The sequence below is a fragment of the Lampetra fluviatilis genome, chromosome 27 (genome assembly GCF_964198595.1).
Source record: "Lampetra fluviatilis chromosome 27, kcLamFluv1.1, whole genome shotgun sequence".
Taxonomy (NCBI): Eukaryota; Metazoa; Chordata; class Hyperoartia; order Petromyzontiformes; family Petromyzontidae; genus Lampetra; species Lampetra fluviatilis.
The window spans coordinates 11,744,015-11,769,411 of NC_136301.1; the positions used below are offsets into that span (position 1 = coordinate 11,744,015).

The 25,397-nt window shown below is 41.9% G+C and overlaps 1 protein-coding gene across 1 annotated transcript in view; it reads left to right on the forward strand.

Annotated features, from left to right (window-relative positions):
• The window catches only part of KDM3A (lysine demethylase 3A), a 59,971-nt gene that overhangs the window by 3,393 nt on the left and 31,181 nt on the right, over positions 1-25,397 (forward strand). Inside the window, exon 2 of the mRNA XM_078869241.1 lies at positions 23,675-23,766. Within this exon, the coding sequence (XP_078725367.1) occupies positions 23,754-23,766 (13 nt within the window). The 5' untranslated portion in view covers positions 23,675-23,753. The remainder of the gene's footprint in view (positions 1-23,674; positions 23,767-25,397) is intronic.

Sequence of the window (25,397 nt, forward strand, 5' to 3'; positions counted from 1 at the left end):
ACTCGGAAAGAGTTGAAGCTCATTGAGGCTCTCCTGGATGAGTAATGGGGTCTTATCACGCCACAGTGGCGAAATGTTATCTACCTTGCCTAGTATACAGGAGGTCGTGGGTTCGATCCCGACCCTGACACTTTGCATGTTCACCCTGTAGTCACATGGATTTTTCTGTGTCCTCCGGGTTTCTTTGCACGTTTAGAGTAATTTGTTTAGAGTATTTGTCTTCCATACATTTCCACATAACAAGCCACTTCGTTGAACTATCGGATGTGGCCAGGTTGCTTCTGAAAAATAACTATATAACTAAATACACTGTAGTAGTCGTAGTTATACCCAAAAAACGCCACGGTCACTGCCGCTATTACGGCAACCACCACAGTCATGTTAACTGCACCACACCTTTTTTGGGCATCCACAAAAGGTAATCGATTCCGTGTTGGACATTTTGTCTAAAGTGATCTATTTGCAATGTCTTAAACTTGGAGTCCCACCCACCTGTGTTGTACATCGAGCCTACTTGTTGAAATTGTAATTTTAGTTTATCGAGATAAATTGAGCATAATTTACCATAATTATCTAAATTAGGTGATTACAGAACACATCTTGCCATGAAGTGGAATTAAATTCCATCCGTGCTCATAGCATCATTGAACTTGTGGGGGCTGCAATCATGATTTTAAATGTACTCTTGGTGGAAGACCTTTATTAACGAATATCAGAATCTTTATTTAGACTGGAGGAATCCAAATAGCAACGTACACCCAGTATTTGTAGGATATGGACAACAAATAGACTTAGGAATTGAAAATTACAAGTTCCATAATCTAGCAGGGTATGTTAAAAATATATATATAACAGGCAAAGAAGCCTTTGTTTAGTGTCAGGAATATTATTGATGGTGATAAACAGAAAAATTAGGTGGACACATTTTATGGAAATAACGTGCTAATTATAATACATTGTGCTTCCAACTTTCCATGATTTTTTTTATTTAACCAGAAGTTGTGAAAGCCTAAACACAAATAATAGTTACATTAGCATAATTTGACTTATCCCATTATGTTGTATGTACATTCTACACATTTCACTTAAACATGCACTCTTGACCTCCACTTGAGTGTTGCTGCAAATCGCCATTGAAATCCTTTTGCAGTAAATCAAGGTGATAATTAAAGTGCTGTACAACCACAGTTCTCAAATACAGTTTATCTGCAGATCAGGGGCAAACCGGAGACTGTTAGATCCAAACCTTAATGAACTTGACAATTCATCCATTGGATATTACTAGAAACAGTTTGGCACCATTTATATTTGTAAATGTATAATGCGTCAATTAATATGTGAGTGAGGGTATAGAAAATTTACCTGCATATTACCAATTTGGAATGTATACATAGCCCCCTATTGCAAAAACTTGGCAGGATCCTCCTGAAAAAGAGGATTGACGCTGCCCGTGAGGCTTTTATGGTTTAACAAGCATAATTATAATTGCTAGGCTTTTGATGACGCTCCTTTAGGCCAAGGGTGGGGTGGGAATGACGGGGAATTTATAATGGGATTATGGCAATGTAAATAAAGTGTTTGTGCCATTTACTTGAGTGTTGTTTTTAGAAATACCGCCCATTACATATAGTTTATCTTGTGCTTAAGGAGGTTATCTTATGGAAAGACTGGCCCTTGCCATGGGAACATGAAAATGCTCACTGCCTCCATCTGCTATAAGTGCCACTTGATTGCTCATTTGAGTGTCGAGAAACATCACATTTTAGAGCTTTATTGTTTTTAGTATAATGCACACACAAACACTAAAGCTGTTGCTGAGCACAGTCTCAAATACCCAAGCAGTCCGCAATGTAATAGTTCAGATATCATGTTTCTTGAATTGAGCAAGATTGTTAAAAACTTGCGAAAATATATTATTTGAGGGGATTCCAACATCGAGCAGTGTGAGGTAGCTTACTCCGAGACCAAGGTGCTCTGCAAACCTACTGGCTACCATCAAAGTTTTGTACACGAAGCCATACAAATATACAAACACAGACATAATTTCAACCGTGACGAGGGTTACAAACTGAGTAATCATTGGAAAGATGTGATTAACCATGCAAAAAATATGTAACGACACTTATTTGGACCATCTTATTTGACAGACAACTATTACAGGTCATTGATAGACAGCCAGTTTGTTGTTTTACCAGTTTTAGTTTTTTACTTGCTTTTCTTTTTTCACACTTTTGTCATGTTTGCCATGTGTTAGTTACAAACCGCACCTCTCCATAACAAAGGCTCAGTCCTTTGTTATACAGTCTACTCTTGGTCTTAAGCCTCACCTTACCATATTAATAAAAAAAAGTGTGCCGTTCCTGGCCCTTCCCCCCTCAACCATTATATATACGGGGTAGTATTTCTTGTGATCTCTCATTTACTTGATACAGCTGTCATGGCTGTGACTGTTCCACCTGAAGACGGAGGCTTGTGTTGCTTCCGAAACGTCGTGAATTTTTTAATTTGTTTTATTTTATTTTACTTTTATTAATTAAAATTTGTTTTACCTACGTGACTTTACCGAAAAAACCTAAGAGTATGAATCCTTGCAGTCACGAAAGCTTCAAATCTAGAATGTGAGGTAGCTGTTTGTGAAGGGTAGTGTTTTGAAAGATTGGCCTGTATTCAACAGTGGGACAAATAGCTGGAGAGCATTTGGTTCAATCCTTTGCATGCATGATTTAGAATTGCTCTTGGATGTCGTCTTCATTGATGCACCGCCAAAGATTTAGTGAATGCTGTTTTTAAGTTTTCAAATGCCAAGAAACCATTAAACGTGGTTAATGAACGAATGAACAATATTGAAGGAAATTACGTTGGATTGTGAACAGTGGTGATGATCTGTAACTTAAGTTAGAGAAGAGGTGCAAGCTATGGCAACGTTTTGTTCGTTGCCACATGTTCAGGAGATGAAATTAGTTTTACAGTCCAGTACTGCAATGTGTTTAATGGTCATAAGGCATGGATTTCCACCTGATGGTACAAAGTGTGGGGTTCATGAGTGCTCACAATACGCACAGATGTATCAATTCATCAGTGAAAACAATTTTTACACTTAGCAATACATCTAATGTTGCGTGTTCGAATCGTTTCTTTCAGATTCATGCAAAATAGATACCCATATAATTTTTGGGTGAATGGAGCGAATGGGTTAAGAGCAAATGAGAACAATAAATGAGAAACCGTATAAAACCTTACAGTGAAAACAAAGCAAAAAAATTATTATGAATCATTGAACTTAATCACGACCAAACTAATCATGACACTTATTTTGTAACGGTTTTCATAACAAAAACAGGTAATTGGGGAGAATCGCTCTTGCTGGTGTTCTGTCAGTCACTGGAAACATCTCCACCACGAAGATAAAGAACTAAATAGGGCACCAGAAGTTGGCCAGAAAGATACTTGAAAGGGCAACTCTAAAGAGATTCAAATACTTAAAAAGGTCAGTTTGAGTTTCATAGCAGTATGAAGTAGCAAAAACAAAGTGAAGCCTGATAGTGAAAATTCTCGTTTTGATGAGACATTTAAAACATGCTAGCATGCCATGAGGATGTTGTTTGTGTGCATTGTATTATTTAGTCTCCTTTAACTTAAGAAACTACTTTTTAGGAAGCCATAATTCTCGTGGAAACCTGCTCGTGTGTGTGCACGTAATGTGTTTCTTGCTTATTAAACTATCAGCTGTTGTGCAAAACGAATGTGCATTGTCTTTTGTTGCTTTTAAGAATATGGTTGCAAGGTTATTTGAGTGCACCTCTGCAACCTTGGCAGCTGCGCGAGCTCTGCCTCAAAGGAAGCTTCCACTCATCGACAACCATGGCAAAGCTGGGGTTTTTATTAATAAACACGCTTGCTCCGGTCGGCCATGACAATTTGAAGACCACATTCGACAACATTATGGACAGACACTCTGCAGAGAGAGGGAACATACGAGAAGAAACCTCAGGTAGAGGTGGAGTGAAGAAACCGCATCGTACAGAGCCTTGAGAATTGTCGTGTTGGCAAACAAACAAGGGTGGTGGTGTCGATTGCCAGATTTTTGTACAACAAAAGTTTCTAAAATACACAGTGAAGAATCTTAGCATTGCTCCCGAAGAGCTTGGATTATTAGTTTTCTTCAAATTCTCTCAATGAAGTTGCTTCGTGAAGGCTGGTTTTTGTCAAGATAACACCTCGGAAGAGTTGCCCACATTCTCTGGTCAATATTCATATCTGCCACAGTGAAGAGGCAACATCTTGGTCATGGTGCAGTGCTGTTGTTGATGCAGTGTGGCATGCCACTATGGGTGATATGGCCTGAGAGCATTTAAGTTCCACTCAACCAAAGGCATTTAAGGCCAGCACTGGTTACAGTGCATTGCTAGAATCACCTTATCCTGAAGGCATCTGCTCTCATTGCAGACAACTTATCGGCTCAAATATGTGTATCCAGTTGAAGAACTGAATATAATTTGGTTAATGTATGAGTTTGATTCCAGGCCATGGCTAACATAAGTGTTGAGTGATATCTAAACTGGTCCTGGGGTCCCCCCCCACCCCATTTACCAACCCACATTGGCCAACATGCTAAAGTACAGTCACCTTCCATGACCGACACGACATGGTGAGGTGTTCATCCAGCAGTGAATTGACAAAGAGCTGTTTATGATTGTCCAGCAACCGTGAAAGTTGCTGACTGTCAGAACGATGTCTTAACACTGAAGAACCATTTTGAAGATACCTTGAAATGAAAACATTTCGTTTTCATAGCTTTCCATGTCAGTCACCCACAAATGTTGATGGCTTTGTTGAGAGTTCGTTTAAAGTGAGCATTGACTTGTCTTGTCAGTGTACGTAGAGTGGGGAGGGGTGAAGTGAACCGAGGAAAGATTGTAGTTCTTTTAGTTACTGTCAAGTTTATTTAATGAGGTCAGGCCCACGGAATACCCTCCAACCCATGGCCAGATAGCATCAGGTTTTAGTTTGAAGCAGTTAGCAAATTATCCTTATGGTGGTAACCCAGGGTACCACATAATACAAAATGGCCGAGCCAATTAAATATTTTATTTCTGGGACACTATTTTTTCCAGGGGTGTACTTAACTCCGCGACTGGGGTACCAATGAAAACGAAATCAGTGCTCCTCTGCGATGTCGAAACTCAGCGAGGACGATTGCGCTGAAACCCTGAACGCTCGTATGCATCATCGTGCATTGTGTACAGCTTGTCGAGATGAGTCGATTACCCGATCACCGACCATCAACAGACTAAAATTGAATGCATCAAGGACATTATGCGAGAGAAGGGGGTACTATGGTGCCCCAGGGTACCGCCATAAGGTTCAAATGTCCTTCATAGTTTTATTGATGAATCCCCAACGGCTAGATCACTGCATGAAGAACCTCCTCGTGAAGGCAGGTTTTGTCATGTGAAGTTGAATTCCTTAAAGGATGCGCTGAGATATCATTAACTGTCATGAAGACAATTTCTTTGCATTAATTACTCTTTCGACAACGTTTTTGCTTCCAAGATCCACCGTTAAAATATTGCTTTCATTGACAATCATTTGGCACTGATTTTCTTTGAGGCAAGACAACGGCAGTAGCCTTCGCTCAAAACTGTCATTAATTCTTCTCGCTGTGTTTGATCATTTTTACACCACCTTACACTGAAAGGAATTGTAGCCACTCTTCAAGTAAAAAGAGGAACTACAAAAAAATGCATTACATCAGTCTCATGGAGCAAAGATGCACTTGCAAACATTCACAGCCGTAAATTGAGAACAAAATTCTTGTAGTCCCATCTCTTTATTTTTCATGATAGTTACGTTAATAACCAGCTCAATTTATTCTCGACTCGAAGTGCTTTTGAGCAGCATGTGCATACTCAGAAACATTCAATTCGTGAATTGGCACCAACATTATCACCTTTATCACAGGTCTTTGAGTGATGTGAAGGCTTGCTTTTTATCAAAATACTGTAATACAGCTGCAGGTGGTCACTTCAAACGAGAAACTTACCAGAATGGTAATAGTGGTGTATTGCACCCATGCGGTTGGGTTTAAATGGACTTTGTTATATGCTTAGTGATATGCAACACTCAAAACATACAATTTTGTACCAATCTGTGTACATGATGTACACATTTGTGTGGGCTGTTGAGAGTTAGCAAGTGCAGCTGGCCTAGGTAGAAACCAATCATGATAAGTGTCAGACAGGTGTATGAATTCCAAATATGCTACTTCAAAGTGATATAATTATACGAGCTGGACTCACACAGACATCGATTTGAGATACACACACATGGAGTTACACATACACATCGACGTACACACACATAGACTGACACACATAGACAATCACACATCGACTCACACACGCACATAGAGCCACACGCACACTTGGACTGACACGCACACTTGGACTGACACGCACACACAAATTGACTTACACGCACACTTGGACCCACACACACACATCGACTTACAACACACACACATATGGACTCGCACACACAAACACATGGAATTACACGCACAGCGCCTCACACGCACACTTGGACTGACACGCACACTTGGACTGACACGCACACTTGGACTGACACGCACACAAAAATTGACTTGCACACACAGCGCCTCGCACACACACATCGACTTACACACACACATGGACTTTCACACACACACATAGACACACACATGGACGTGCACACACACACATCGACTCACACACATCGACTCGCACACACATCGACTTACACACACGTACATCGACTCACACACACATGGATTCAAAGACAAAGATCCCCCATATAGCCTTAACAGACTGTAGGGGCAAGTGCTGTTAGTGAGAAACCCACGAACACACATAGCGACACACACATATCGACACAGACACGCACATCGACTCACACGCACGAATGGACTTAAGACACACGTTATTATTTTAAAATATTAATTGTCTACACACACACCACGCACACACATTGACTAACACACACATCGACTGACACACATCGACTTACAAACACATCGACTTACAAACACATCGACTCACACACAGACTCGCACACACACATCAACTTACACACACAGACACATCGACTTATACACACATCAACCCACACACACACACATCGACTTACAAACACACATAGCGACTCGCACACTCATACATCCAATCACACGCATCGATTTAGATGCACACAATTGATTTTTTTTATTTTCACTTACACAGACACATTGACTCACATACACAGAAATGGACTTACACACTCAGATGGATGCATGCACACACAATGACTGACACATATCGACTCACGCACACAGACATCGACTCTCACACACACACATCAACTCACACACATACATTGACCTATACACACACACAAAGAAATGGACGTACTCACATGGGTACACACACACATTGTGGCAGACACATCGACTCACACACACACACATCAAATCTCACACACATCGACTGACACACACACATCAACCCACACACACATCGACGCATACACACACAAATGGACCCACACACATGGACTTATACACACATCGACCCAGACACACACACACATCGACTCTCACACACACACACACCGACTCACACACAGACACATCGACTCACACACACATCGAGGCAGACATGCACATCGACTCGCACGCACACATGGACTTAGACACACATAAATATTTTAAAATGTACTATATAAATATAAAAATATTAGTTGTCTACACACACAGACCACGCACACAATGACTAACACATACACATCGACTGACACACACACCTGTCGACTTGCATACTAATGGACTCGCACGCACACATGGACTTAGACACACACATTATTATTTACAAATTTAGTAGCCTAATTGTTAAATTAGTTGTGTACACACACACCACGCACACAGATTCATTAACACACACATCGACTGACACAGATATATCAACTCACGCACACACATCGACTGATACACACGGACGTAGACACACACACATCGTGGCAGACACGCACATTAGTTGTCAGCACACAAACATTATTAATGTAATATTTGCATGGTGATTATTTAAATAATAGGTTTCCATCAACGTGAGTTTAGCGAAAGAAACAAGAAAATTGTACTTAGTCCCGTGCAGAGCATGGTACCTGGCTATTTTTGTTTTACGTAGACAGACAAAAAAATTACATTTATATATAAGATGTACCTCCCCCCACGCCCTTTTGCTAATGAGCTGTATTCCTTGGTGATGTACAACCTATTTTTCGCAATTCAAGATTAGCAGGGGACACTTTCCACCTGACATGAGTATACATTGTCTTATGCAGCAGTATTAAACGCAACCATAGTCCGGGACAACGAGAAGTGAGATACATTATTGAATCTCAAACTTTCTATGATCATATTTTTTTGGTATTTTGGTAAAGTCATGTAGATGGTTCAAAGAAAATAACAAAAAACTACGACGTTTCGATCACAACACAAGCGATCGTCATCAGGAGGAAAGAGGAGGAATTCTGCTGAATGCAGACTGTTTTATAGGGTATAGTTCTAGGGTCATAAAGGAAGTGGGCGGGGCTAGTGATGTTAATGTGAGAAATTAGGATGTTAATGTGAGAAATTAGGATGTTAATGTAAGATCAGAGAGTGGCGTCCGCGCTGAGTTTGCGGGTTGCTATGTTAATGTGAGAGATTAGCATGTTAATGTAAGATCACAGAGCCACCACGACGCAGAGGTTGGCGTCCGTAGGTGGCCAAGTTGGCACGAGAAATTCAACCTGCTAATGTGAAATCAGAGAGTCGAAACCACGGGGTAAAAGGAAAAAATATTACATCGGAAGTTTGTACCCATCTTCTCGGTTGAAATTGTGTCTGTCTATATATATGGATGGTTTCATTAACAAATCATTTGTAGACAGCCAGTGGGTTTGCAAAGTACCTTTGTCTTAGATAAATCAATTTCGTGTGAGCCCACCGCATTCAAACAATGATCATCCATGGCCAAGGTATTTGTCCTACAGTGTTTCAGATCTGCCTTATGTTCACGAACATGGTCCGAGACATGTCGCTTAGTTTCCCCAATGTAACTACTGCCACGATGTAATGCCGATCACCTTTACACTGATATCTGCTGCTGTCATATCTAATGCTAAACGGCAGAGGTGGGACAAAGTCATTGTTATGCAAGTCCAAGTCGAGTCGCAAGTCATCAAATTCATGACTCGAGTCTGACTCGAGTCCAAGTCACATGACTCGAGTCCACATCTCATAGGTGGGACAAAGTCATTGTTATGCAAGTCCAAGTCGAGTCGCAAGTCATCAAATTCATGACTCGAGTCTGACTCGAGTCCAAGTCACATGACTCGAGTCCACACCTCTGCTAAACGGATCTTGTTCAGGGCCGACTTAGCCCTGATCTCAGAGAGAATAGATTGCTCCGATTTGAACTAGATATGTTAGACAGACTCTCCTGAAATCACACTTCACATTGACGGAAAAAATGTCTACATCTGATTGGGAACATGTAGATAACATCACAGCCCCTTCAGCCGCCTCAATGTCAGCTAAATGCAAAGATAACCTGTTTTCCAAGTTCAACCTTTCCAAGAAGAAGCCAGTTAAAAAGTTGGACGTTGACAAGATTGTTATCAATCAGAGTAACAGTCTAATTTCCGAAAGCCTAAAATCGGTTCTAGCTATAGGGTTGAATTTTGCAGTCACCATTAAACACATCCCAGTGGATGATATCATTTCCCAGGTCGATGTAGCCCTCAAGGGTTTGGGACACATTACTGCAGACGTGGCAAGATTGGAAATTGCTGCAATCAAAAACACGAAGACACCTATCAGCAACATCAGTAAGAATGAGTGCTTTGAGCTGTCTCAATAAAAAAAGAGAGATGACATCGTCATCCTCTCAGCCGTCAAGGGCAATGCCACAGTCATCATGGACAAAACCACAAAATAACAAAATTCAGGACCTACTTAATGATGGTAGCTATACAAAAATTTAAAGAGATCCCACAAACAGCCTCATTACGAAAACCAACAATATCATCACCGATTCGACATCTTTAATCAAACCAACCAAGCGGTTTTCCTTAAAACCCTTGCTGCTAGACCACCCAGATTGTATGGCTTACCAACAATCCATAAAGAAGGCATACCCCTTCATCCTATCGTCTCCACCATTGACCCACCCACCTACGAACTGGCCCGCTTTGTCTGAGACCTTACAACCATTCACTGGTAAGACTGCCTCAGCTGTACTTAACTCAGCTCACTTCGTATCGTTAATTAAGGACATCTCACAATCTCCAGGTGATTTGCTCGTTAGTTTCGATGTAGTCTTTGTTTACTAAAGTTCCTGTGCCTGACACCATTGCAATCATTGAAGATTTGGTCCAACAAGGACTGAATGCTGATGTACCGGCCCTGGTGAGACACTGCCCCACCAACACTTACTTCATCTGGAATGGAACATTCTACAAACAAATTGAAGGTATCCCAATGGGTTCTCCCTTATCTACAGTTGTAGCCAATTTTTTCATAGAAATGTTGAGACATATGCCATCCAGGCATCCACTCTACGTCCGTCCTTGTGGAAGAGGTACGTAGATGACACGTTCGTCATCTGGCCACATGGCCAACCAGCTCTGAACCAGCTCTGAACCCCCCCCCCGCCCACCTCCTACGCATTTTCCATGAATATGTATGCTAAATTCCTCTTCATATGCACATTCTTTTTTGTTAAGGCGCTCTTCCACCTCCAACCCAGTTTATATATAAGCTCCTAGCTTGGTAGTGTCTCATTCTTCACCTGAAGACGGCTGCTTGCGTTGTAGCCGAAACGTCGTGAGAATTATTTCATTTTATTATGTTTTATTTTTATTATTTTATTACTTCCCTTCTACGTGACTTTACCGAAAGAACCAAGAAGATGAAGCTCTGAACCAATTACTCAACCACATCAATTTTATACACCCAGCCGTCAAATTAACCATGGAAGTGAAAAGGATGGCAAGCTACCATTCTTGGATGATTTAATCGAAAAGAGACCAGATGGCTCAATGGGACACTATCTACAGGAAAGCCACTCATATGGATGCCTACCTAAAACCTGACTCCCACCACCATCCATCCGAGAAGAATTCACTCATCAAAACTCTACACCATAGAGCTCGATGCATTTCCGACCATCACCTAGCCAGTGAACTGGAACACATACACCAAGCTCCCAAGATGAATGGATATTCAGACTACACAATTTGTAAAGCTATCACCCCAACCGTTTGGAAAGAACCATCTGAGGACCCAATCAAAACCATCACCTTGCCATAGCAGGAGTCACCAAAAAGATTTCCAAAATCATGAACAAACACAAGATCCAGGTTCGATTTAACACAGTACATAAAATCTGTGATCTGATCTCATCTGTGAAGGATGTGATCCCTGACATGCAATACCCCGGCGTCTACAAACTATAAGCTATGTCTGTGGCAGTAGTTACATTGAGGGAAACTAAGCGACATGTCTCGGACCATGTTCGTGAACATAAGGCAGATCTGAAACACTGTAGGACCAATACCTCGGCCGTGGATCATCATTGTTTTAATGCGTGGGCTCATACGAAATTGATTTCTCTAAGACAAAGGTAGTTTGCAAACCCACTGGCTATCAACAAAGATTCGTTCATGAAGCCATCCACTTATACATATACAGACACAGACACAACTTTAATGGAGAAAATGGGTATAAACTGAGCAATCATTGGGAGGACGTTATTAACCAGTTTAAGTCATAACTGGCTGTGATGTTCCCTTCCTGACACCTTCCGATGTTTTTTTTCCCTGTGGCTTCGGCTTTCCGATTTCACATTAGCAGGTTGAATTTCTCGCACCAACATGGCCACCTACGGACGCCGACCTCTGCGTCGTGGTGGCTCTGCGATCTTGCATTAACATGATAATCTCTCATTAACATAGCCACCTATGTTAATGAGAGATTAGCAGACTACCTGCTGGATCTCCTCACTGTTTCGAAGAACAAATGTGACCTAAGGTCTTCGCTCATTTACCAGCTTCACATTCCTTATTGCCGTTCAAATTCTGAAGGAAGGGCCTTTTCTATTGATGCCCCCAGGGTCGGCCAATAAACTTCAACTTGGATCACTACCTGTGAGATCTTCACTCAAAACTGCTCTAGAGGAGTTGTACACTCCTAGCTACCACTGCTATTCAGAATGGCTTGAAATCAAATGTATCATTGCGGATCACCGCTGCAAAGTATGATCTTGAGGTTTGATTATAGTGTGCTGATCTTTAAAGGTGTATTGAAAATGTTTGATTCTGCTACTGATACTCCTGCTTTTATGCAGTGACTCATGCTGCCAGCTATGGCTGAAAAGTTTGGTCGTACATGTTATGTATATCGTTTATTGTTAAATTTGAAACACAATTATTATGATCAATGTTACATTGTTTTTATAGCTTTATTTTGGTGATTTTGAAAACTTTTGGTTTAGCCATGTTTTTTTGTTGTAGTACAGAGTTAGTCTGATAACTTTAATCTACATTGTCTTATGGTTGTTAATGTTTGACTTGCATCCAACTGGGACTTTTGCATACAGCATTGAAATACGGTGTTTTTTCTGGAAGACTTTGCTGTTTTTTCCAGAATTTTTCTGTTGCGTGTAGTCACTTTAAGATGTTTCTTGTTCATGTTTTTGTTTTGTTGCGGTTGCACCCGAGTCAAGAGCCGCATGGCTCACGCCTATACCTAATAAATGGAACTGAAACTGAAAAACTTGCGCACTCGTCACGGACGCCGCTCTCCGATCTTATACAAACATGCTAATTTCTCACATTAACATCACTAGCCCCGACCACTTTGTTTATGACCCGAGGTCTTTACCCTATAAAACAGTCTGCATTCAGTAGCTTTCCTCCTGATGACGATCGCTTGTGTTGTGATCGAAACGTTCTCGTTTTTTGTTCTTTTCTTTGAACCATCTACGTAACGTTACCCAAAGACCCAAAGAATATGAATTCCTGCAGTCACGAAAGCTTTACGTCAAGATTTCTATGATCAGTTTGGTCACCAAAAATTGAGTAGAATAGTGCACAAAAACTACAAAGTATGTGCACCACTTAGACTGTGGTGTTCGCTGTTGGGTAATTACTATGCTCTGTGGCTGCTGACCATCAAATTAAGCCGCTAAACCTTCACCATCACTGACCACTCATTCTAAATCCCAGTCTTTGTGCATGACAGTTTTCAGGAGTACTATACCGTGATGGGGCTGGAGTTATTCTGATGGGGCTCGAATCACATCGCGTAATGTTGAATATTGTTTAACACTTTAGTATTCGTTTGTTAAATGACCGAAACATTGAAGTTTATAAAAACATAACATTTGTTAAGAACATGACATACAGGCGGGCTAAAAGTTTAAATGTGACTTATCAAGTTAACATGAAAGATTAGTTGCTAAAATTATGCCAAATATTCAAAAGTACAGTGTGAAAGAAACCACAAGTCACACCTTTTCAACTGTTGCTCACAAACTAATTGGTGATGCAGGCTCATTTTTTCGATTTTCCTGAAGATCATTCTCATAAACCTAGTTCATACACCAATTTGGATGTCAACTGTGTTCTGTTGAGATGTGCAATCTCAAAAGAATACACATGCAATATGAACCACAAGACCCTGTGCCGATTTCACTGCAGCCAATGAGCATATAAGTGGAGGCTTGCGTATCGTGGAATTCGTGTTTACATACGTTGCAAAGGTAGAGGCACTTGAATTAGTCCGTATAGTTAGTTATGGCACCTGTTAATGCAATTACAGGCTTGGTTCCTGCACCAATCCATTGTGTTGGGTTCAGCAAGTACAGCACAAAATTGTGCCACTGGTTTTTACCAGAATGGAGAAGACAAGTCGAGCAGCCATTTATTCTCGCGATAAATGTATACAGAAGTGGCCAGATGCTGTTTTATGGATCTTAAGATGCATCCACGTCACTCGCAACTCACATTTTTTTCTCTGGAACACGAGTGGCATCGCAGAAGTGCTTGCACTCACCTGACTTGGTATCATTATCTGGAACTCCCTCATTGTAGAATTTCTAACATCGTGCCCCTTCAAAAATATTGTTGAGAAAGCTCTTCACACTCCTTTTTTCAGTGTTCTGGAAGGTTGGGCTGTTGCAATAGATTTGCAGTGGTATCAAAGTGGTAGTGTGACATGCAATGCATAGGTGCCACAACTTTAATTAATGCTTCCTTTTCCCTTCATTTATGACAGCTGAAAAATTACCCCACTCCTTTTTATGTAGGTCATGTACTTTGTGCATAACATTACAGTAAATTAGTGTAAATTGCCCAGCATGAGGTATCATAACATTTTCTGAGGCGGCTTCACCTCAGAAAGCCTCACTCGTCTTTGGATTTTTCAAGAGATGTTTGGCCAGTTCCTCTAAGAGTGTTGTAAATGGAAGTAAACTGGAGCACTTAAACCTCCACATGTCTGGGAAATATCCACACATGGCTTCATGCACACATTTGATGTACACCCTTCTCGTAGCTGCTTCAAAGCCCATGATGAGTTTGGTAGTCTCACAATTTGTAGTACCACAATCATTGCCTCTAGAGTGCTGGATTGCATGTTTGCACCCCTACACCAAGCCAGCTAAATGAGCCCAACTCTGCTCCTCAAATCAGGCCAAGCGTTTCCTTGTTTGAACAAATGATTTTGGGACACATGGGATGATTCAATGGTTTGTTTGAATACATACTGCTTCATTTCTGTAATAAAAATAACTTCACTTATTTGTTTTAGTGTTTATCTGATCTTTGTTTTATAATTACCAGAACAAAAGTTGTGCTACTCGTCCTTAACCTAGGCAATATTTGTAATTGTACAACTATCATTTTGACAGCACTTAATAAACCAGACTTAAGTATTTTTGTCTTTTGTTACATTGGCTAGTGGCCAGTGAGTTTTTTACCACTTGTTTGGTGTTTGCCAAATCCATCCAACCTCAAACCATTCCAAGGTTTTGAAAACAGGCACATGGTCTGCCCTTTCAATTGCACATACAGGATCCACGTCACAAGGTTTTTGCAAGTGGGCCATTGTTTGCATAAGTGTTCTTATCATGCTCTGAGGACCCCTCACATTTGTCAAATCACCAGGGGCCAGAATGCCTTTGTTATTTTATTCCAGGTTTGCATTTTAGAAAAAAAAACGATATCTATGCCCCTTTGGCTTATATGTACAACTATTGATACTTATGATGGACTTTTTCAATTAACACAATTATCAGGAATGACCATGATCATTTTACTACTGGATGAAGGCTCCCCCCCCCCCCAAATTGTCGCCTCTCTTGTGGTCTTAAGATAGAAGAAAAATAATCGCCATTCATTACGAAGTGCCGGTGATGTCACCACAGCGCTTGTGCCAGGCTGGGTGCACTTTGAGGCAACGTGAATTGTCGAAGGCCCTCTGGAAGGTCACGGAAGAGACCCAGGTGCAATGGGTTGACTGCCTGAGATGGCTGGCAGATGCGCCAACTGTCCTCCTCACTGTACCAGCTCTGCGCTTTAGCCGCCCGGCGCTCTGCTTGTTGTAAGCGTCGCTGAACAGTTCATCTGCCACCTGCACATGGATGGATTTAATTGCACCTGTATAATGGACATCCTATCGGGCGTGATTTGGACACCTGCAATATTTTGTGCAGTAGTCAGAATTGAGCCTGCAGAGCTGTACATTTGCATGGACCACAGAGGGGACAGACCATATGTCGTTGGGATGAATTGAGGAGGGTAGGGGAGCACAATGAACTGATTGCCGTGACTGGCTCGCATACTCCAGCCTTGGAAGAAATGTAGTCTGAATTAGAAGACAATCCCCAGTGTTTGGATGTTACAGCAACTGCTGCTGAAGCTAGAACAAGCACCTACACTTTACTAGGACTCTCAATGCACCACGGCACTCATAAGAAAGCTTGTCTCAAAGATAATCAAAGTTCTGCACTGAATAATGCTTTAACAGCTTATACATTTCTATTGTACATAGATGGGATGTTTGAGTGCGTACTGTGCAGTGCTTGCATGTGTGTGACATTCGGTGGTTTTGCACAATGAGTCTGTGTACGACAGATGCTCTTGAGCAGCATATTTTCATTGCATCTAGTTAATGGGGAGTGCGTGCAGCGTGTTTGCAGCACGCATCCCGTGCAGTGTACAGCGTGTGTGAACGTCACGTGATCCTTTATTGCCGCTGTGGTATGTGACACCAGTCACGTAGCGCATGGCGTGGGTGGGGTGAGGGTGTAAGAGGAAAGGAGGGGGTGAGTGAGCAAGAAGGGGAGAACACTCAAGAGCTTGGAGGGTAGAAGAGTGATGTCTGAGCTCTATTGAGCATGCGTATTTGATCAATTCCTTAAATTACGTAAATATCAACTCCAAAAAAAATCTATCCTTTGCACGGGTTCATACGTTTACCAAATGTACATTTAGTGCATTTTGTTCTAATTTGGTTCCTTTTTAAATCCTTTATATTAAGTTCGCTTGCTTGCTTGCGTGCTTGCTTGTGTGCTTGCTTACGACCGTGCAAATCTTTCGGTCGTTTTTTAACCCACTTCCCGTGATCCAATCGAGCTGACATTTTTCACACAGACTCGTTGTGCGAGACAATTAATGTTCGTGAAAAAAATTCCCACAATTTTACACATTTTAGGCAAAAAAAAATTATTTTACATATATTCAAATAGAACTCATTCACAGTATAAGAGCCCAGAGCGTAACCCCTCCACAGGCCGTGGCGGAGTAGCGCAGTTGGTAGCGCCCTCGCTTCCCATGCCAAAGGTCGCGGGATCGATCCCCGCGTCCTCCACAGGCGAATATATTTTTAAATCCTTTATATTAAGTTCGCTGCCACGCATATAAAGGATGTATAGTGAAAAACTTTGTTTTTACGGGTTATACTTATTCTATGCTACTTATCACATTCCATATTGCAGCTTGGCCACAAACAGCCTCACTCTTCATATGAGGGCATATGACTAATACATTTCATGCTGGTGGTTAAGTTGCTAATTCTGTGGATAACGGCCGGCGCGCAACTGCATGCTCATGTCGACTGCGAGGGTTTATGGGGGAGGGGATGCCATGGTTTGCATTGGACCTGGGATATTAGCTTGACATCGGATCGGTGATGCTTGGTGGAACTGGGGTCGGCAGAGTCCGTTTACCTTCGAGTCCATTGCATCTGGCACATTAAATAGCGGGAATGTCTGCGCGCAAGTTGCATTTGTGGACTAAATAGCTGGACTCGGTAACAATCTTTTCTCCTGCTGGCATTGCCACTGCTGTGGATGTAAAAATAAGGAGATGAAGAGTGAGCGGCTATGTAGACGGCCTATCTATTTGCGTGGACACGCATGTGCCACTGTCGCTTTTGGCACGCACCCACAAGTTCACACTTGAGCTCACGCTCTTGTTACATGTACATTTTAAGAGCTTTTGCACTTATTCCAATGCCAAAGCACCCCAACGACGTCTTGTTGCATTTAAGAACATTCTTGCATGTAGTTGTCCGGGTGTTTCAGGGGACAGCGCTGAGCAAGTACCTCTGAGAACCTAGGTTTGAATCCAGGTTTCAAAGGCCTGTGATTAAACCGGGTTATCGTATTGAGCCGATGGTCTCAGCCCAGTAGCCAATGACTACACAAACCTTTACATTAAGTTTGGTGTTGTGCATAATTTGGATAATTTTCAGCTATAGGAATTAAAAATGTCAATAAATTTGGATTTGAATTCCTAACATTTATCAGGAGAGGTAGGAGAGGGCTTCCCCCGCAGGAGACCATAGGTCACTTAAAGGAATCTCGTATGTAGTTATGTAATGTCCTTTTCTGTCGGCCATTCTCTAACGTGAATGGTTGCACTACTCTGCTAGGGTTTCAAATGGATTCATCGTCTCATGACATTGCACAATCTGGATTGTATTGCTGATAAAGATCAAAATGACATGACGCATTAACGTTGCCCATGATCCTGTTATTAGCTTAGGTGCACGTTCAACCAATTTAGTGCAAGTTGACTGGGATTGTGCCAGTTGGCATGCACATGTGCGCACATGTGTTTGTGCTCTCCTGCTTACAAGGGGCGTCCCAGGTCTCCCTGGAAAAATAAGTCCATTAAATGAATACTATTCTTTGGGTCTTTCGGTAAAGTCACGTAAATAGGTTCAAAGAACAAAAGCGGGGTCGTCATTTTCCTGATGATGGTCGTCATTTTCCTGATAATGGTCGTCATTTTCCTGATGGCGATCGCTTGTGTTGCGATCGAAACGTCGTAGTTTTTTTTTTGAACCTATATACGTGACTTTACCGAAAGACCCAAAGAATATGAATTCCTGCAGTCATGAAAGCTTTGTCTAAATTAATACTCTCAATAGACTTGCCCCAAATACTCCTACCTGTATTTATTTATTAGCCAGGCACTGTTGTTCAGTGCTTTTGGGGGCATGTGCAGTTGGATCACCGACAAAGTTCACCGACTGTTGGGGCAAGTACTGTTAGCGAGCACCTTTGAAGGCCAGATCAACACACGAGGAGGTGGGTGGTCAGCAACATGCCCAGCCGCCTTTTTCTCCCTAGTGGTGACGTGTATACACTGCATCAGGATTCTCATTTGAGGTTGAGTCAACCGAGGGGAGGCCCAGGACCGGTTCAGATATTTTTCAGCGTTGTTGGCCGTGAGCAGAAATCTAACTCAGGTCGCCTAGTTCATAGCACAGTGCTAACCGCTACACTACCATTCAACTCTGGGTATGCTTGAATACAAAGACAAAGATCCCCTGTATAGCCTTAACAGAGTGGGCAAGTTCTATTAGCACCTATGAAGGCCAGCATGGCACACGAGTAGGTGAGTTGCTAACACCATGCCTGGCCGCCTTTGTCTCCTGAGTGGCGATGTTTACACACCGCACCATCATTTGAGACTGAATTGACCTAGGAGGAGGCTCAGGACCGGTTCAGATATTCGGCACTGTTGGTCGTGAGTGGGAATCAAACTCTGATCACCGGGTTTGTCGCGGGACACGCTAACCATTGCGCCACCGCTCCCTATTTGCTTGAACACGTACAAACACTTCTATAAAAACTTTGTGCTCATGCAAGAAAAGCACAGTGCAGTTATGCACAGCAGCTATTAACCTATGAAGCGCACTCAGGCAGGCGCATTGCACATAGTAAAACATTTGTGACTATATACGTGAGGATATACGCGTACACTCTATCAATCCTCTTTACAACCCACAAATAACACTCGCCCTCCCCACATCCCGCCCACACAAATCTAACCCAAGCTGACCCTGCTCTGGGCAGACTGGTTTGTGTGGGTGTGTATACATGCATATACGGGTAGGCTGCAGGCAGGGGAGGGGGTTTTGGGTGTCTAGCAGAGGGCGTGTTGGTGTGGACACACCTACGTATTTATGTGTGCGCGCGTCTCTAGAGATGTGTGACTGGAGCATCGTAATACAGGGCAGTGTCCGTCAAGGAGGTAGTTAAGCCATTCGTTGGCTCCAGCTTTACCAATTTAAAAACCAACTGGGACACTTATAGGTGGTGTCTATCATCACCCAAGGGATGTGGAACTGTATCTTAGTCTGATATAGGTAACATGTTGACCACCCCGATTGTCTGGGCAGGTGGTTTAGCGGTAGAGCCAACGGCTCGTGATGGCAAAGTTGCGAATTCAAATCCTGGTTGGCGTTGACTTGGCCAATCCTTCTTCCAGGGTCGATACAATAGGTACCGCTTCATGTGAAGGACACTGGTTGTCCTATTTACCAGAGGAATGAGGAATTTTCACCACTGGCTCAGGTCTGTAAAAGGGATATTAAGAATCACCTCAATTCTCATTTGAGCAGGAAATCACCGACTTTTTTTCTACTTTGACCCAGTTAAATGCAGATTTTTTCCCCCATGTTGAGTTACAATTTTTAAGTAACTTGATGAGGAATTGATGAACCAAGCAAAGCGAAGCGTATAAACCCACAAGCATGCATTGCTCCTATCACCTTGTGTAATGGTACTTTTGCAAGCATGATCCACTCATCTCTCAACATTTTTGATCATCTCCAAGGTGTTGGCATTTCTGTCAACTCAGCTGTAACACGGTCAGTTCTCTATACCAATGTTTATATAGTTTGACCTTGACCCAGATTTAGCCTGCAGTGTGTTTTGGACGGTTACATGGTACATAGTGTCCAATGTGTATGGGCAATAATAGGCAGCCAGTTTTACTTTGCAATTGTCTCTCTCAGAATTGTACTGTTAGTGCTTGCTCTGGAGATCCCTTGGAATTCACCCAGCAAAGTTGGGAAGATTATAGCATGCTGCATATAAGTGTGCATGTTTGGTGATTTGCTGCCGAAAGTGTTGCTGTGCTGGGTTGGAGTTCTTCAATGAAGCAGGGTACATGAGTGTGCACTTGAGGAGGCAGTTGTCTGCTGTGTTAAAGCCTTTCCACGTGTTTCCTTCCCAATAAAAGGTTTTGTCAGCATGACACTGGACAAGTCTTGCCCAGTGTCAAATCTGAAATGCAAACGGACTGATGAAATGATATACCTACAAACTCCCCAAAACACTGAATATGCCAGATGTTAATTTGTTGGGCAACTTGTCTTTTATGGAGTTCATGATTGAAAATAATTTGAATACTTGCTGTGTCCAACTTAGGGACTGTAATGTGTCAGTTTAATTTAAATATGCACTCTATGCCTCCAAGTGACGGAACTCTTTCTCGCGTAACCGATTAGGGTAGTTATCGTTTATACAATGCCCCAAATCATCTGGTCCCATACTGTACGATCCCAAAACGGAGCAGAATTTCACTTATCTTGTGACTAGGTTTAAAATATTCGCTAACTTGACCTCACCAAAGCAATATTGAAAACCAATTTTTTACCAGACAGCACCAATCTTGATTTTTCATCGTGTCCAATATTAATCTTCATGTTTGAATATACGTTGTGCTCGTGTTTCTGAGCTAAGATAAGAGGTTTGAATGTCACATTTCAGAGCTTTACTAAAGATACAAAAACTACACCAAGTGAAAGACTGCAAGAGGCTTGCTTACAAGAGTAGTTTAGCTACAGCAACAGCATCATTTTTGTTGTAGGTTAGCACTCCAATCACACAAGCATGAGGTGGGATGGACATGGTGCGACCTATATAAACAGGTACTGCATTGAGTACACACTCATTGTAAGTGTATGAACAATTATCGTTCCATAAGAGTTTTGTGATCGCTCAAGAAGAAGAACCACAAAACACGAGGTGGAATCTTGATGAACACCTCGATATCTCTGCCAGTTTCTGAAACATCTGGATATGTGTGATACGAGGACGCGTATCTGTGTATGTCCGTTCCTCTTCAGTGTGCCAACACTCAGGTCTTGTGAAACATCGCTCATCCGTGTGTGGCACCACATACATCTACGTTTGTACGCCAATGATCACGCATGTGTGCCTCTCTGTACAGCTACACGTGCGCCGGTGCCGTCGATCGGCCATGGTAACCCCACCGAATCGAAGTACTGGGTGGTGAAAAAAGAAAGTAGTTCCAGCCGGTTTCCTGGCAACTGCTTGGAGGGACTTTTAAAACGAGCGAAGTGGTGTTTGGCTGCACGTGGCTCTGTGTGGTGGGGAGGGGAGGAGGTGGGGAAAGGGGCGGAGTCAGGCTGGTCTGTGCACATGGGGGCGCTCCAGACTGTAGACGAAACAAATGTTGTAATCGGTTCCTCGGATTCCCAGCGTCCCAATTTAAGGTCAGTTAAATGGTGGATGGAGTTTTTGTCAGTAAACAGCCACTGATCCCATTGGTCAAACTTGACTCTTCAGGTGGCTACGGAACCATGAAGATGGCTCCTCTTTCACATTCATAACTTGTTCTCCTGTGACCGAATGTCGCTACGTTCAGCAGGAACTCAAATTCATTATCACAGCACCTCTGGAAAAGTTGTGTAGTAGCGGTATAAATCATTGCACCTAGCATGGTGTACAGGCTGATGTTAGTTTAAATTTGGAATCCAGTCCTGCAACCACAGTGCTTGCATAGGACTACAGCTGGTGTCTTGCCATGCAGAGCCTAGGAATTCCCTTGTGGCCCAAATAGATGTCCAATTAGGTCACCCTGACAGTAATACACTTATAGGCATTCTGAATTTGGACACTGAACTGAACCAGTTGTGCATTTGGATTGTGTGGTGACTTGCCAGTTAATGTAGGGAATTATCAAGTGCCATTGTCAATGAAGTTTACATTAAAAGAACCAGTGACCTTAATATGTTCAGAGTGTAGTTAATCAAATGGTGGTGGTGTTTAGGTTGATGAAATAGTGTGTGTAACATAGTTGTGGGTGGTATGGTTGTGGCTGGTTGGCATGCGAGACTGAGCTCATTTGTATCCATTGAACTGAAAAGAATGGCAGTTTGATTTACTCCATTTGGGTAAGGTGGTAAAGTATTATGGAATGTCGATAAAAGCTTATGTTTGGTTAATAATTTGTTTTATATTGCAAAGGGTGTGTTTGGTTACTTTGTAGTTGTAAGCATTGAATTGGAGTTGGGACTTTGGTGAGTAACCAAAGGTTTGTGTTTATTCCTGATAGGAGAAAGGAGTAATTTTTCAATTTTTACCAAAAATTGTCAATTGCCTACTCAGGACATTATGCTGGTCTTACTTACAATATACTTGGTACAAATAATCAAAGTTTTCACAATTGCATTTTTAAGTATTCTAATTTAACGTGCTATCTTTCCCCCAATGGTCCCAATTTGCACTGTTGGCATCATGTTATGATGCAGAATCCATGCATAAAGTATCAGTGCATTACATTAATTGGAGCAGTGGTTTCGAACTTTTATTCACCTTCAGGCGACTGATCTTACACATTTCGCCGACCAATATGCGCCACCGACATTTTTCTAAATTTAAAACGACATGAAATTGTAGTCTCTTGCAATAGTTCTGTGGACCATGACCTTGTTTGCCCATACATTGAGGTCTGGCCACATGATCTCATAGCAAGCCTTTACCATTCCATATGGCTCCATGTTTCTCCTATGTTAATACACGTTCCATTATGACAAATCATAAGGCATGATCAATCCACTGCTGGATGAACGCCTCTCAAATCTGCCACCATCTCACAGTGCTGCAATATCGCATTCCATCTAGCACCTGCACACAAGCTTTAATATCTTTGCTCCTCCATGGTGGGCATCTCCTTGGCTGCTACTCCATCAGTCTAGATCACCGACCATTATCCCTTTTATCAGTGTGACCTGCACAAGCTTTCTTTTTTCAACAATCCATTTTCGCTTGTTCCCATTTTTGTATCTCAATGTAATTTGTAAGCATGTGTACCATTTCTTGTGCACTATCCATTCTCAAGCGCTGGTCTAGAAGGTTTTGTGGATTTTAAATAAAGCATGTTTGAAGTATCCTCCGACATTGTGGAAGGACACTGACTTATTTACTGCATAAAGCAGGAAAACCCAATCAGCTCTCTCAACACTAGACACCAGCATTCACTTGTGCTTTGCCTTGCTGTGTGTGTGCAGGTGGTGGAGGTGATTGAGGCACCGACGGTGGTGTGCTTGTGGTAACTCCGCCTCGTCACAGATCACTCACGCCAGCAGCATGGAGATCAATGGTAAGCCACAGTTTTAGTGTTTTTACTCTTGTTGTCTTGTCGTGTTCACCAATCTTGAGAATCTGGTTCAATGCCCCAGTACTTCTAGTGAATCTCGGAAAGTATGGCTGGCTTTGCATCATTCTCTCCTTGAGCTGCTAGGTCACTTTAAAGCCTTTCAGCAGTTTGGCAGTTATTGTAAAGAGCGCCCCCTTTTGATCAAAAGTAGCGGTTCACCTGTAAACAACCTGATTTCATCTCCTATGTGGGTGTTCAATCAGACACGTTCCATTCCTTGACTGTCCATAATTATTCTTGACCTATAAGCCATTATCCCATCTTGCGACCTGTCCTTCCCAAGCCCATTTTGCATAAAATTTGCCATTGTGTCATCAACCTAGGTATGTTCTTTAATTGAAATCCATCTGTTTCTTTTTCCAACTCTCAAGGTAATTCCAAGCGTGCATGTTTCCCTGGTTCTTTGCGCACATTTTTTTTGTTATAATAGTTTTTTTACCCTTCTATCTGGCAACAAAACTGACACCTTTTTTTACAAGGAGTCATGTTGCATAGACCACAATACCTGTAGTCATAATGCAAACAAAAAACATAACTCTGATAATGTATGCACTGTCCTTGAAGTTGATTGGTCCACACCCGAGACAGCTTTCCTTAGAGCCTAGTCTCACATGGGTTGGACCAGATGACGCCAAAAGGCGTACAACTCAAAGACAATGCACCATCAGAGTATAAGAGCTCGGGGTAAGCATTTACACCATTGGAACCTCATTTGCCAGTAAAAAAATATAATAATTGTTTGTTTACCCTTCTCTCTGGCAACAAAACTGACACCTTTTTTTTACAAGGAGTCATGTTTGCATAGACCACAATACCTGCAGTCCTAATGCAAACAAAAAACATAACTCTGATAATGTATGCACTGTCCTTGAAGTTGATTGGTCCACACCCGAGACAGCTTTTCTTAGAGCCTAGTCTCACATGGGTTGTTTGCATTATGACTGCAGGTATTGTGGTCTATGCAAACATGACTCCTTGTAAAAAAAAGTGTCAGTTTTGTTGCCAGATAGAAGGGTAAAAAACCATTTATATTTTTTACAGGCAAATGAGGTTCCAATGGTGATTTTATTTTTCTTCTTCTTGGTTCTTTCGGTAAAGTCACGTAGAAGGGAAGTAATAAAATAATAAAAATAAAACATAATAAAATTATTCTCACGACGTTTCGGCCACAACGCAAGCAGCCGTCCTCAGGTGAAAACCAGGTCCGTCAAGGCGACAGAGTCAGACTCTGTCGCCGGCTGCTTGCGTTGTGGCCGAAACGTCGTGAGAATAATTTTATTATGTTTTATTTTTATTATTTTATTACTTCCCTTCTACGTGACTTTACTGAAAGAACCAAGAAGATGAATCCCTGCAGTCACGAAAGCTTTAAATCAAAATGTGATTTTATTTGTTGTTAAATAGTTGTTAATGACCATGTTTTTGAACCATATTTTAGCAAACACAAAGGTAAAGGGGTCACATTCACAACTGGCTACAATTCCTGAAGCACACTGCCTTGATGATTAGCACTCTTGTTGTTGGCACTTCTTTGCCACAAATTGGAAGAATGAACACATTCTGCAGTAATACAC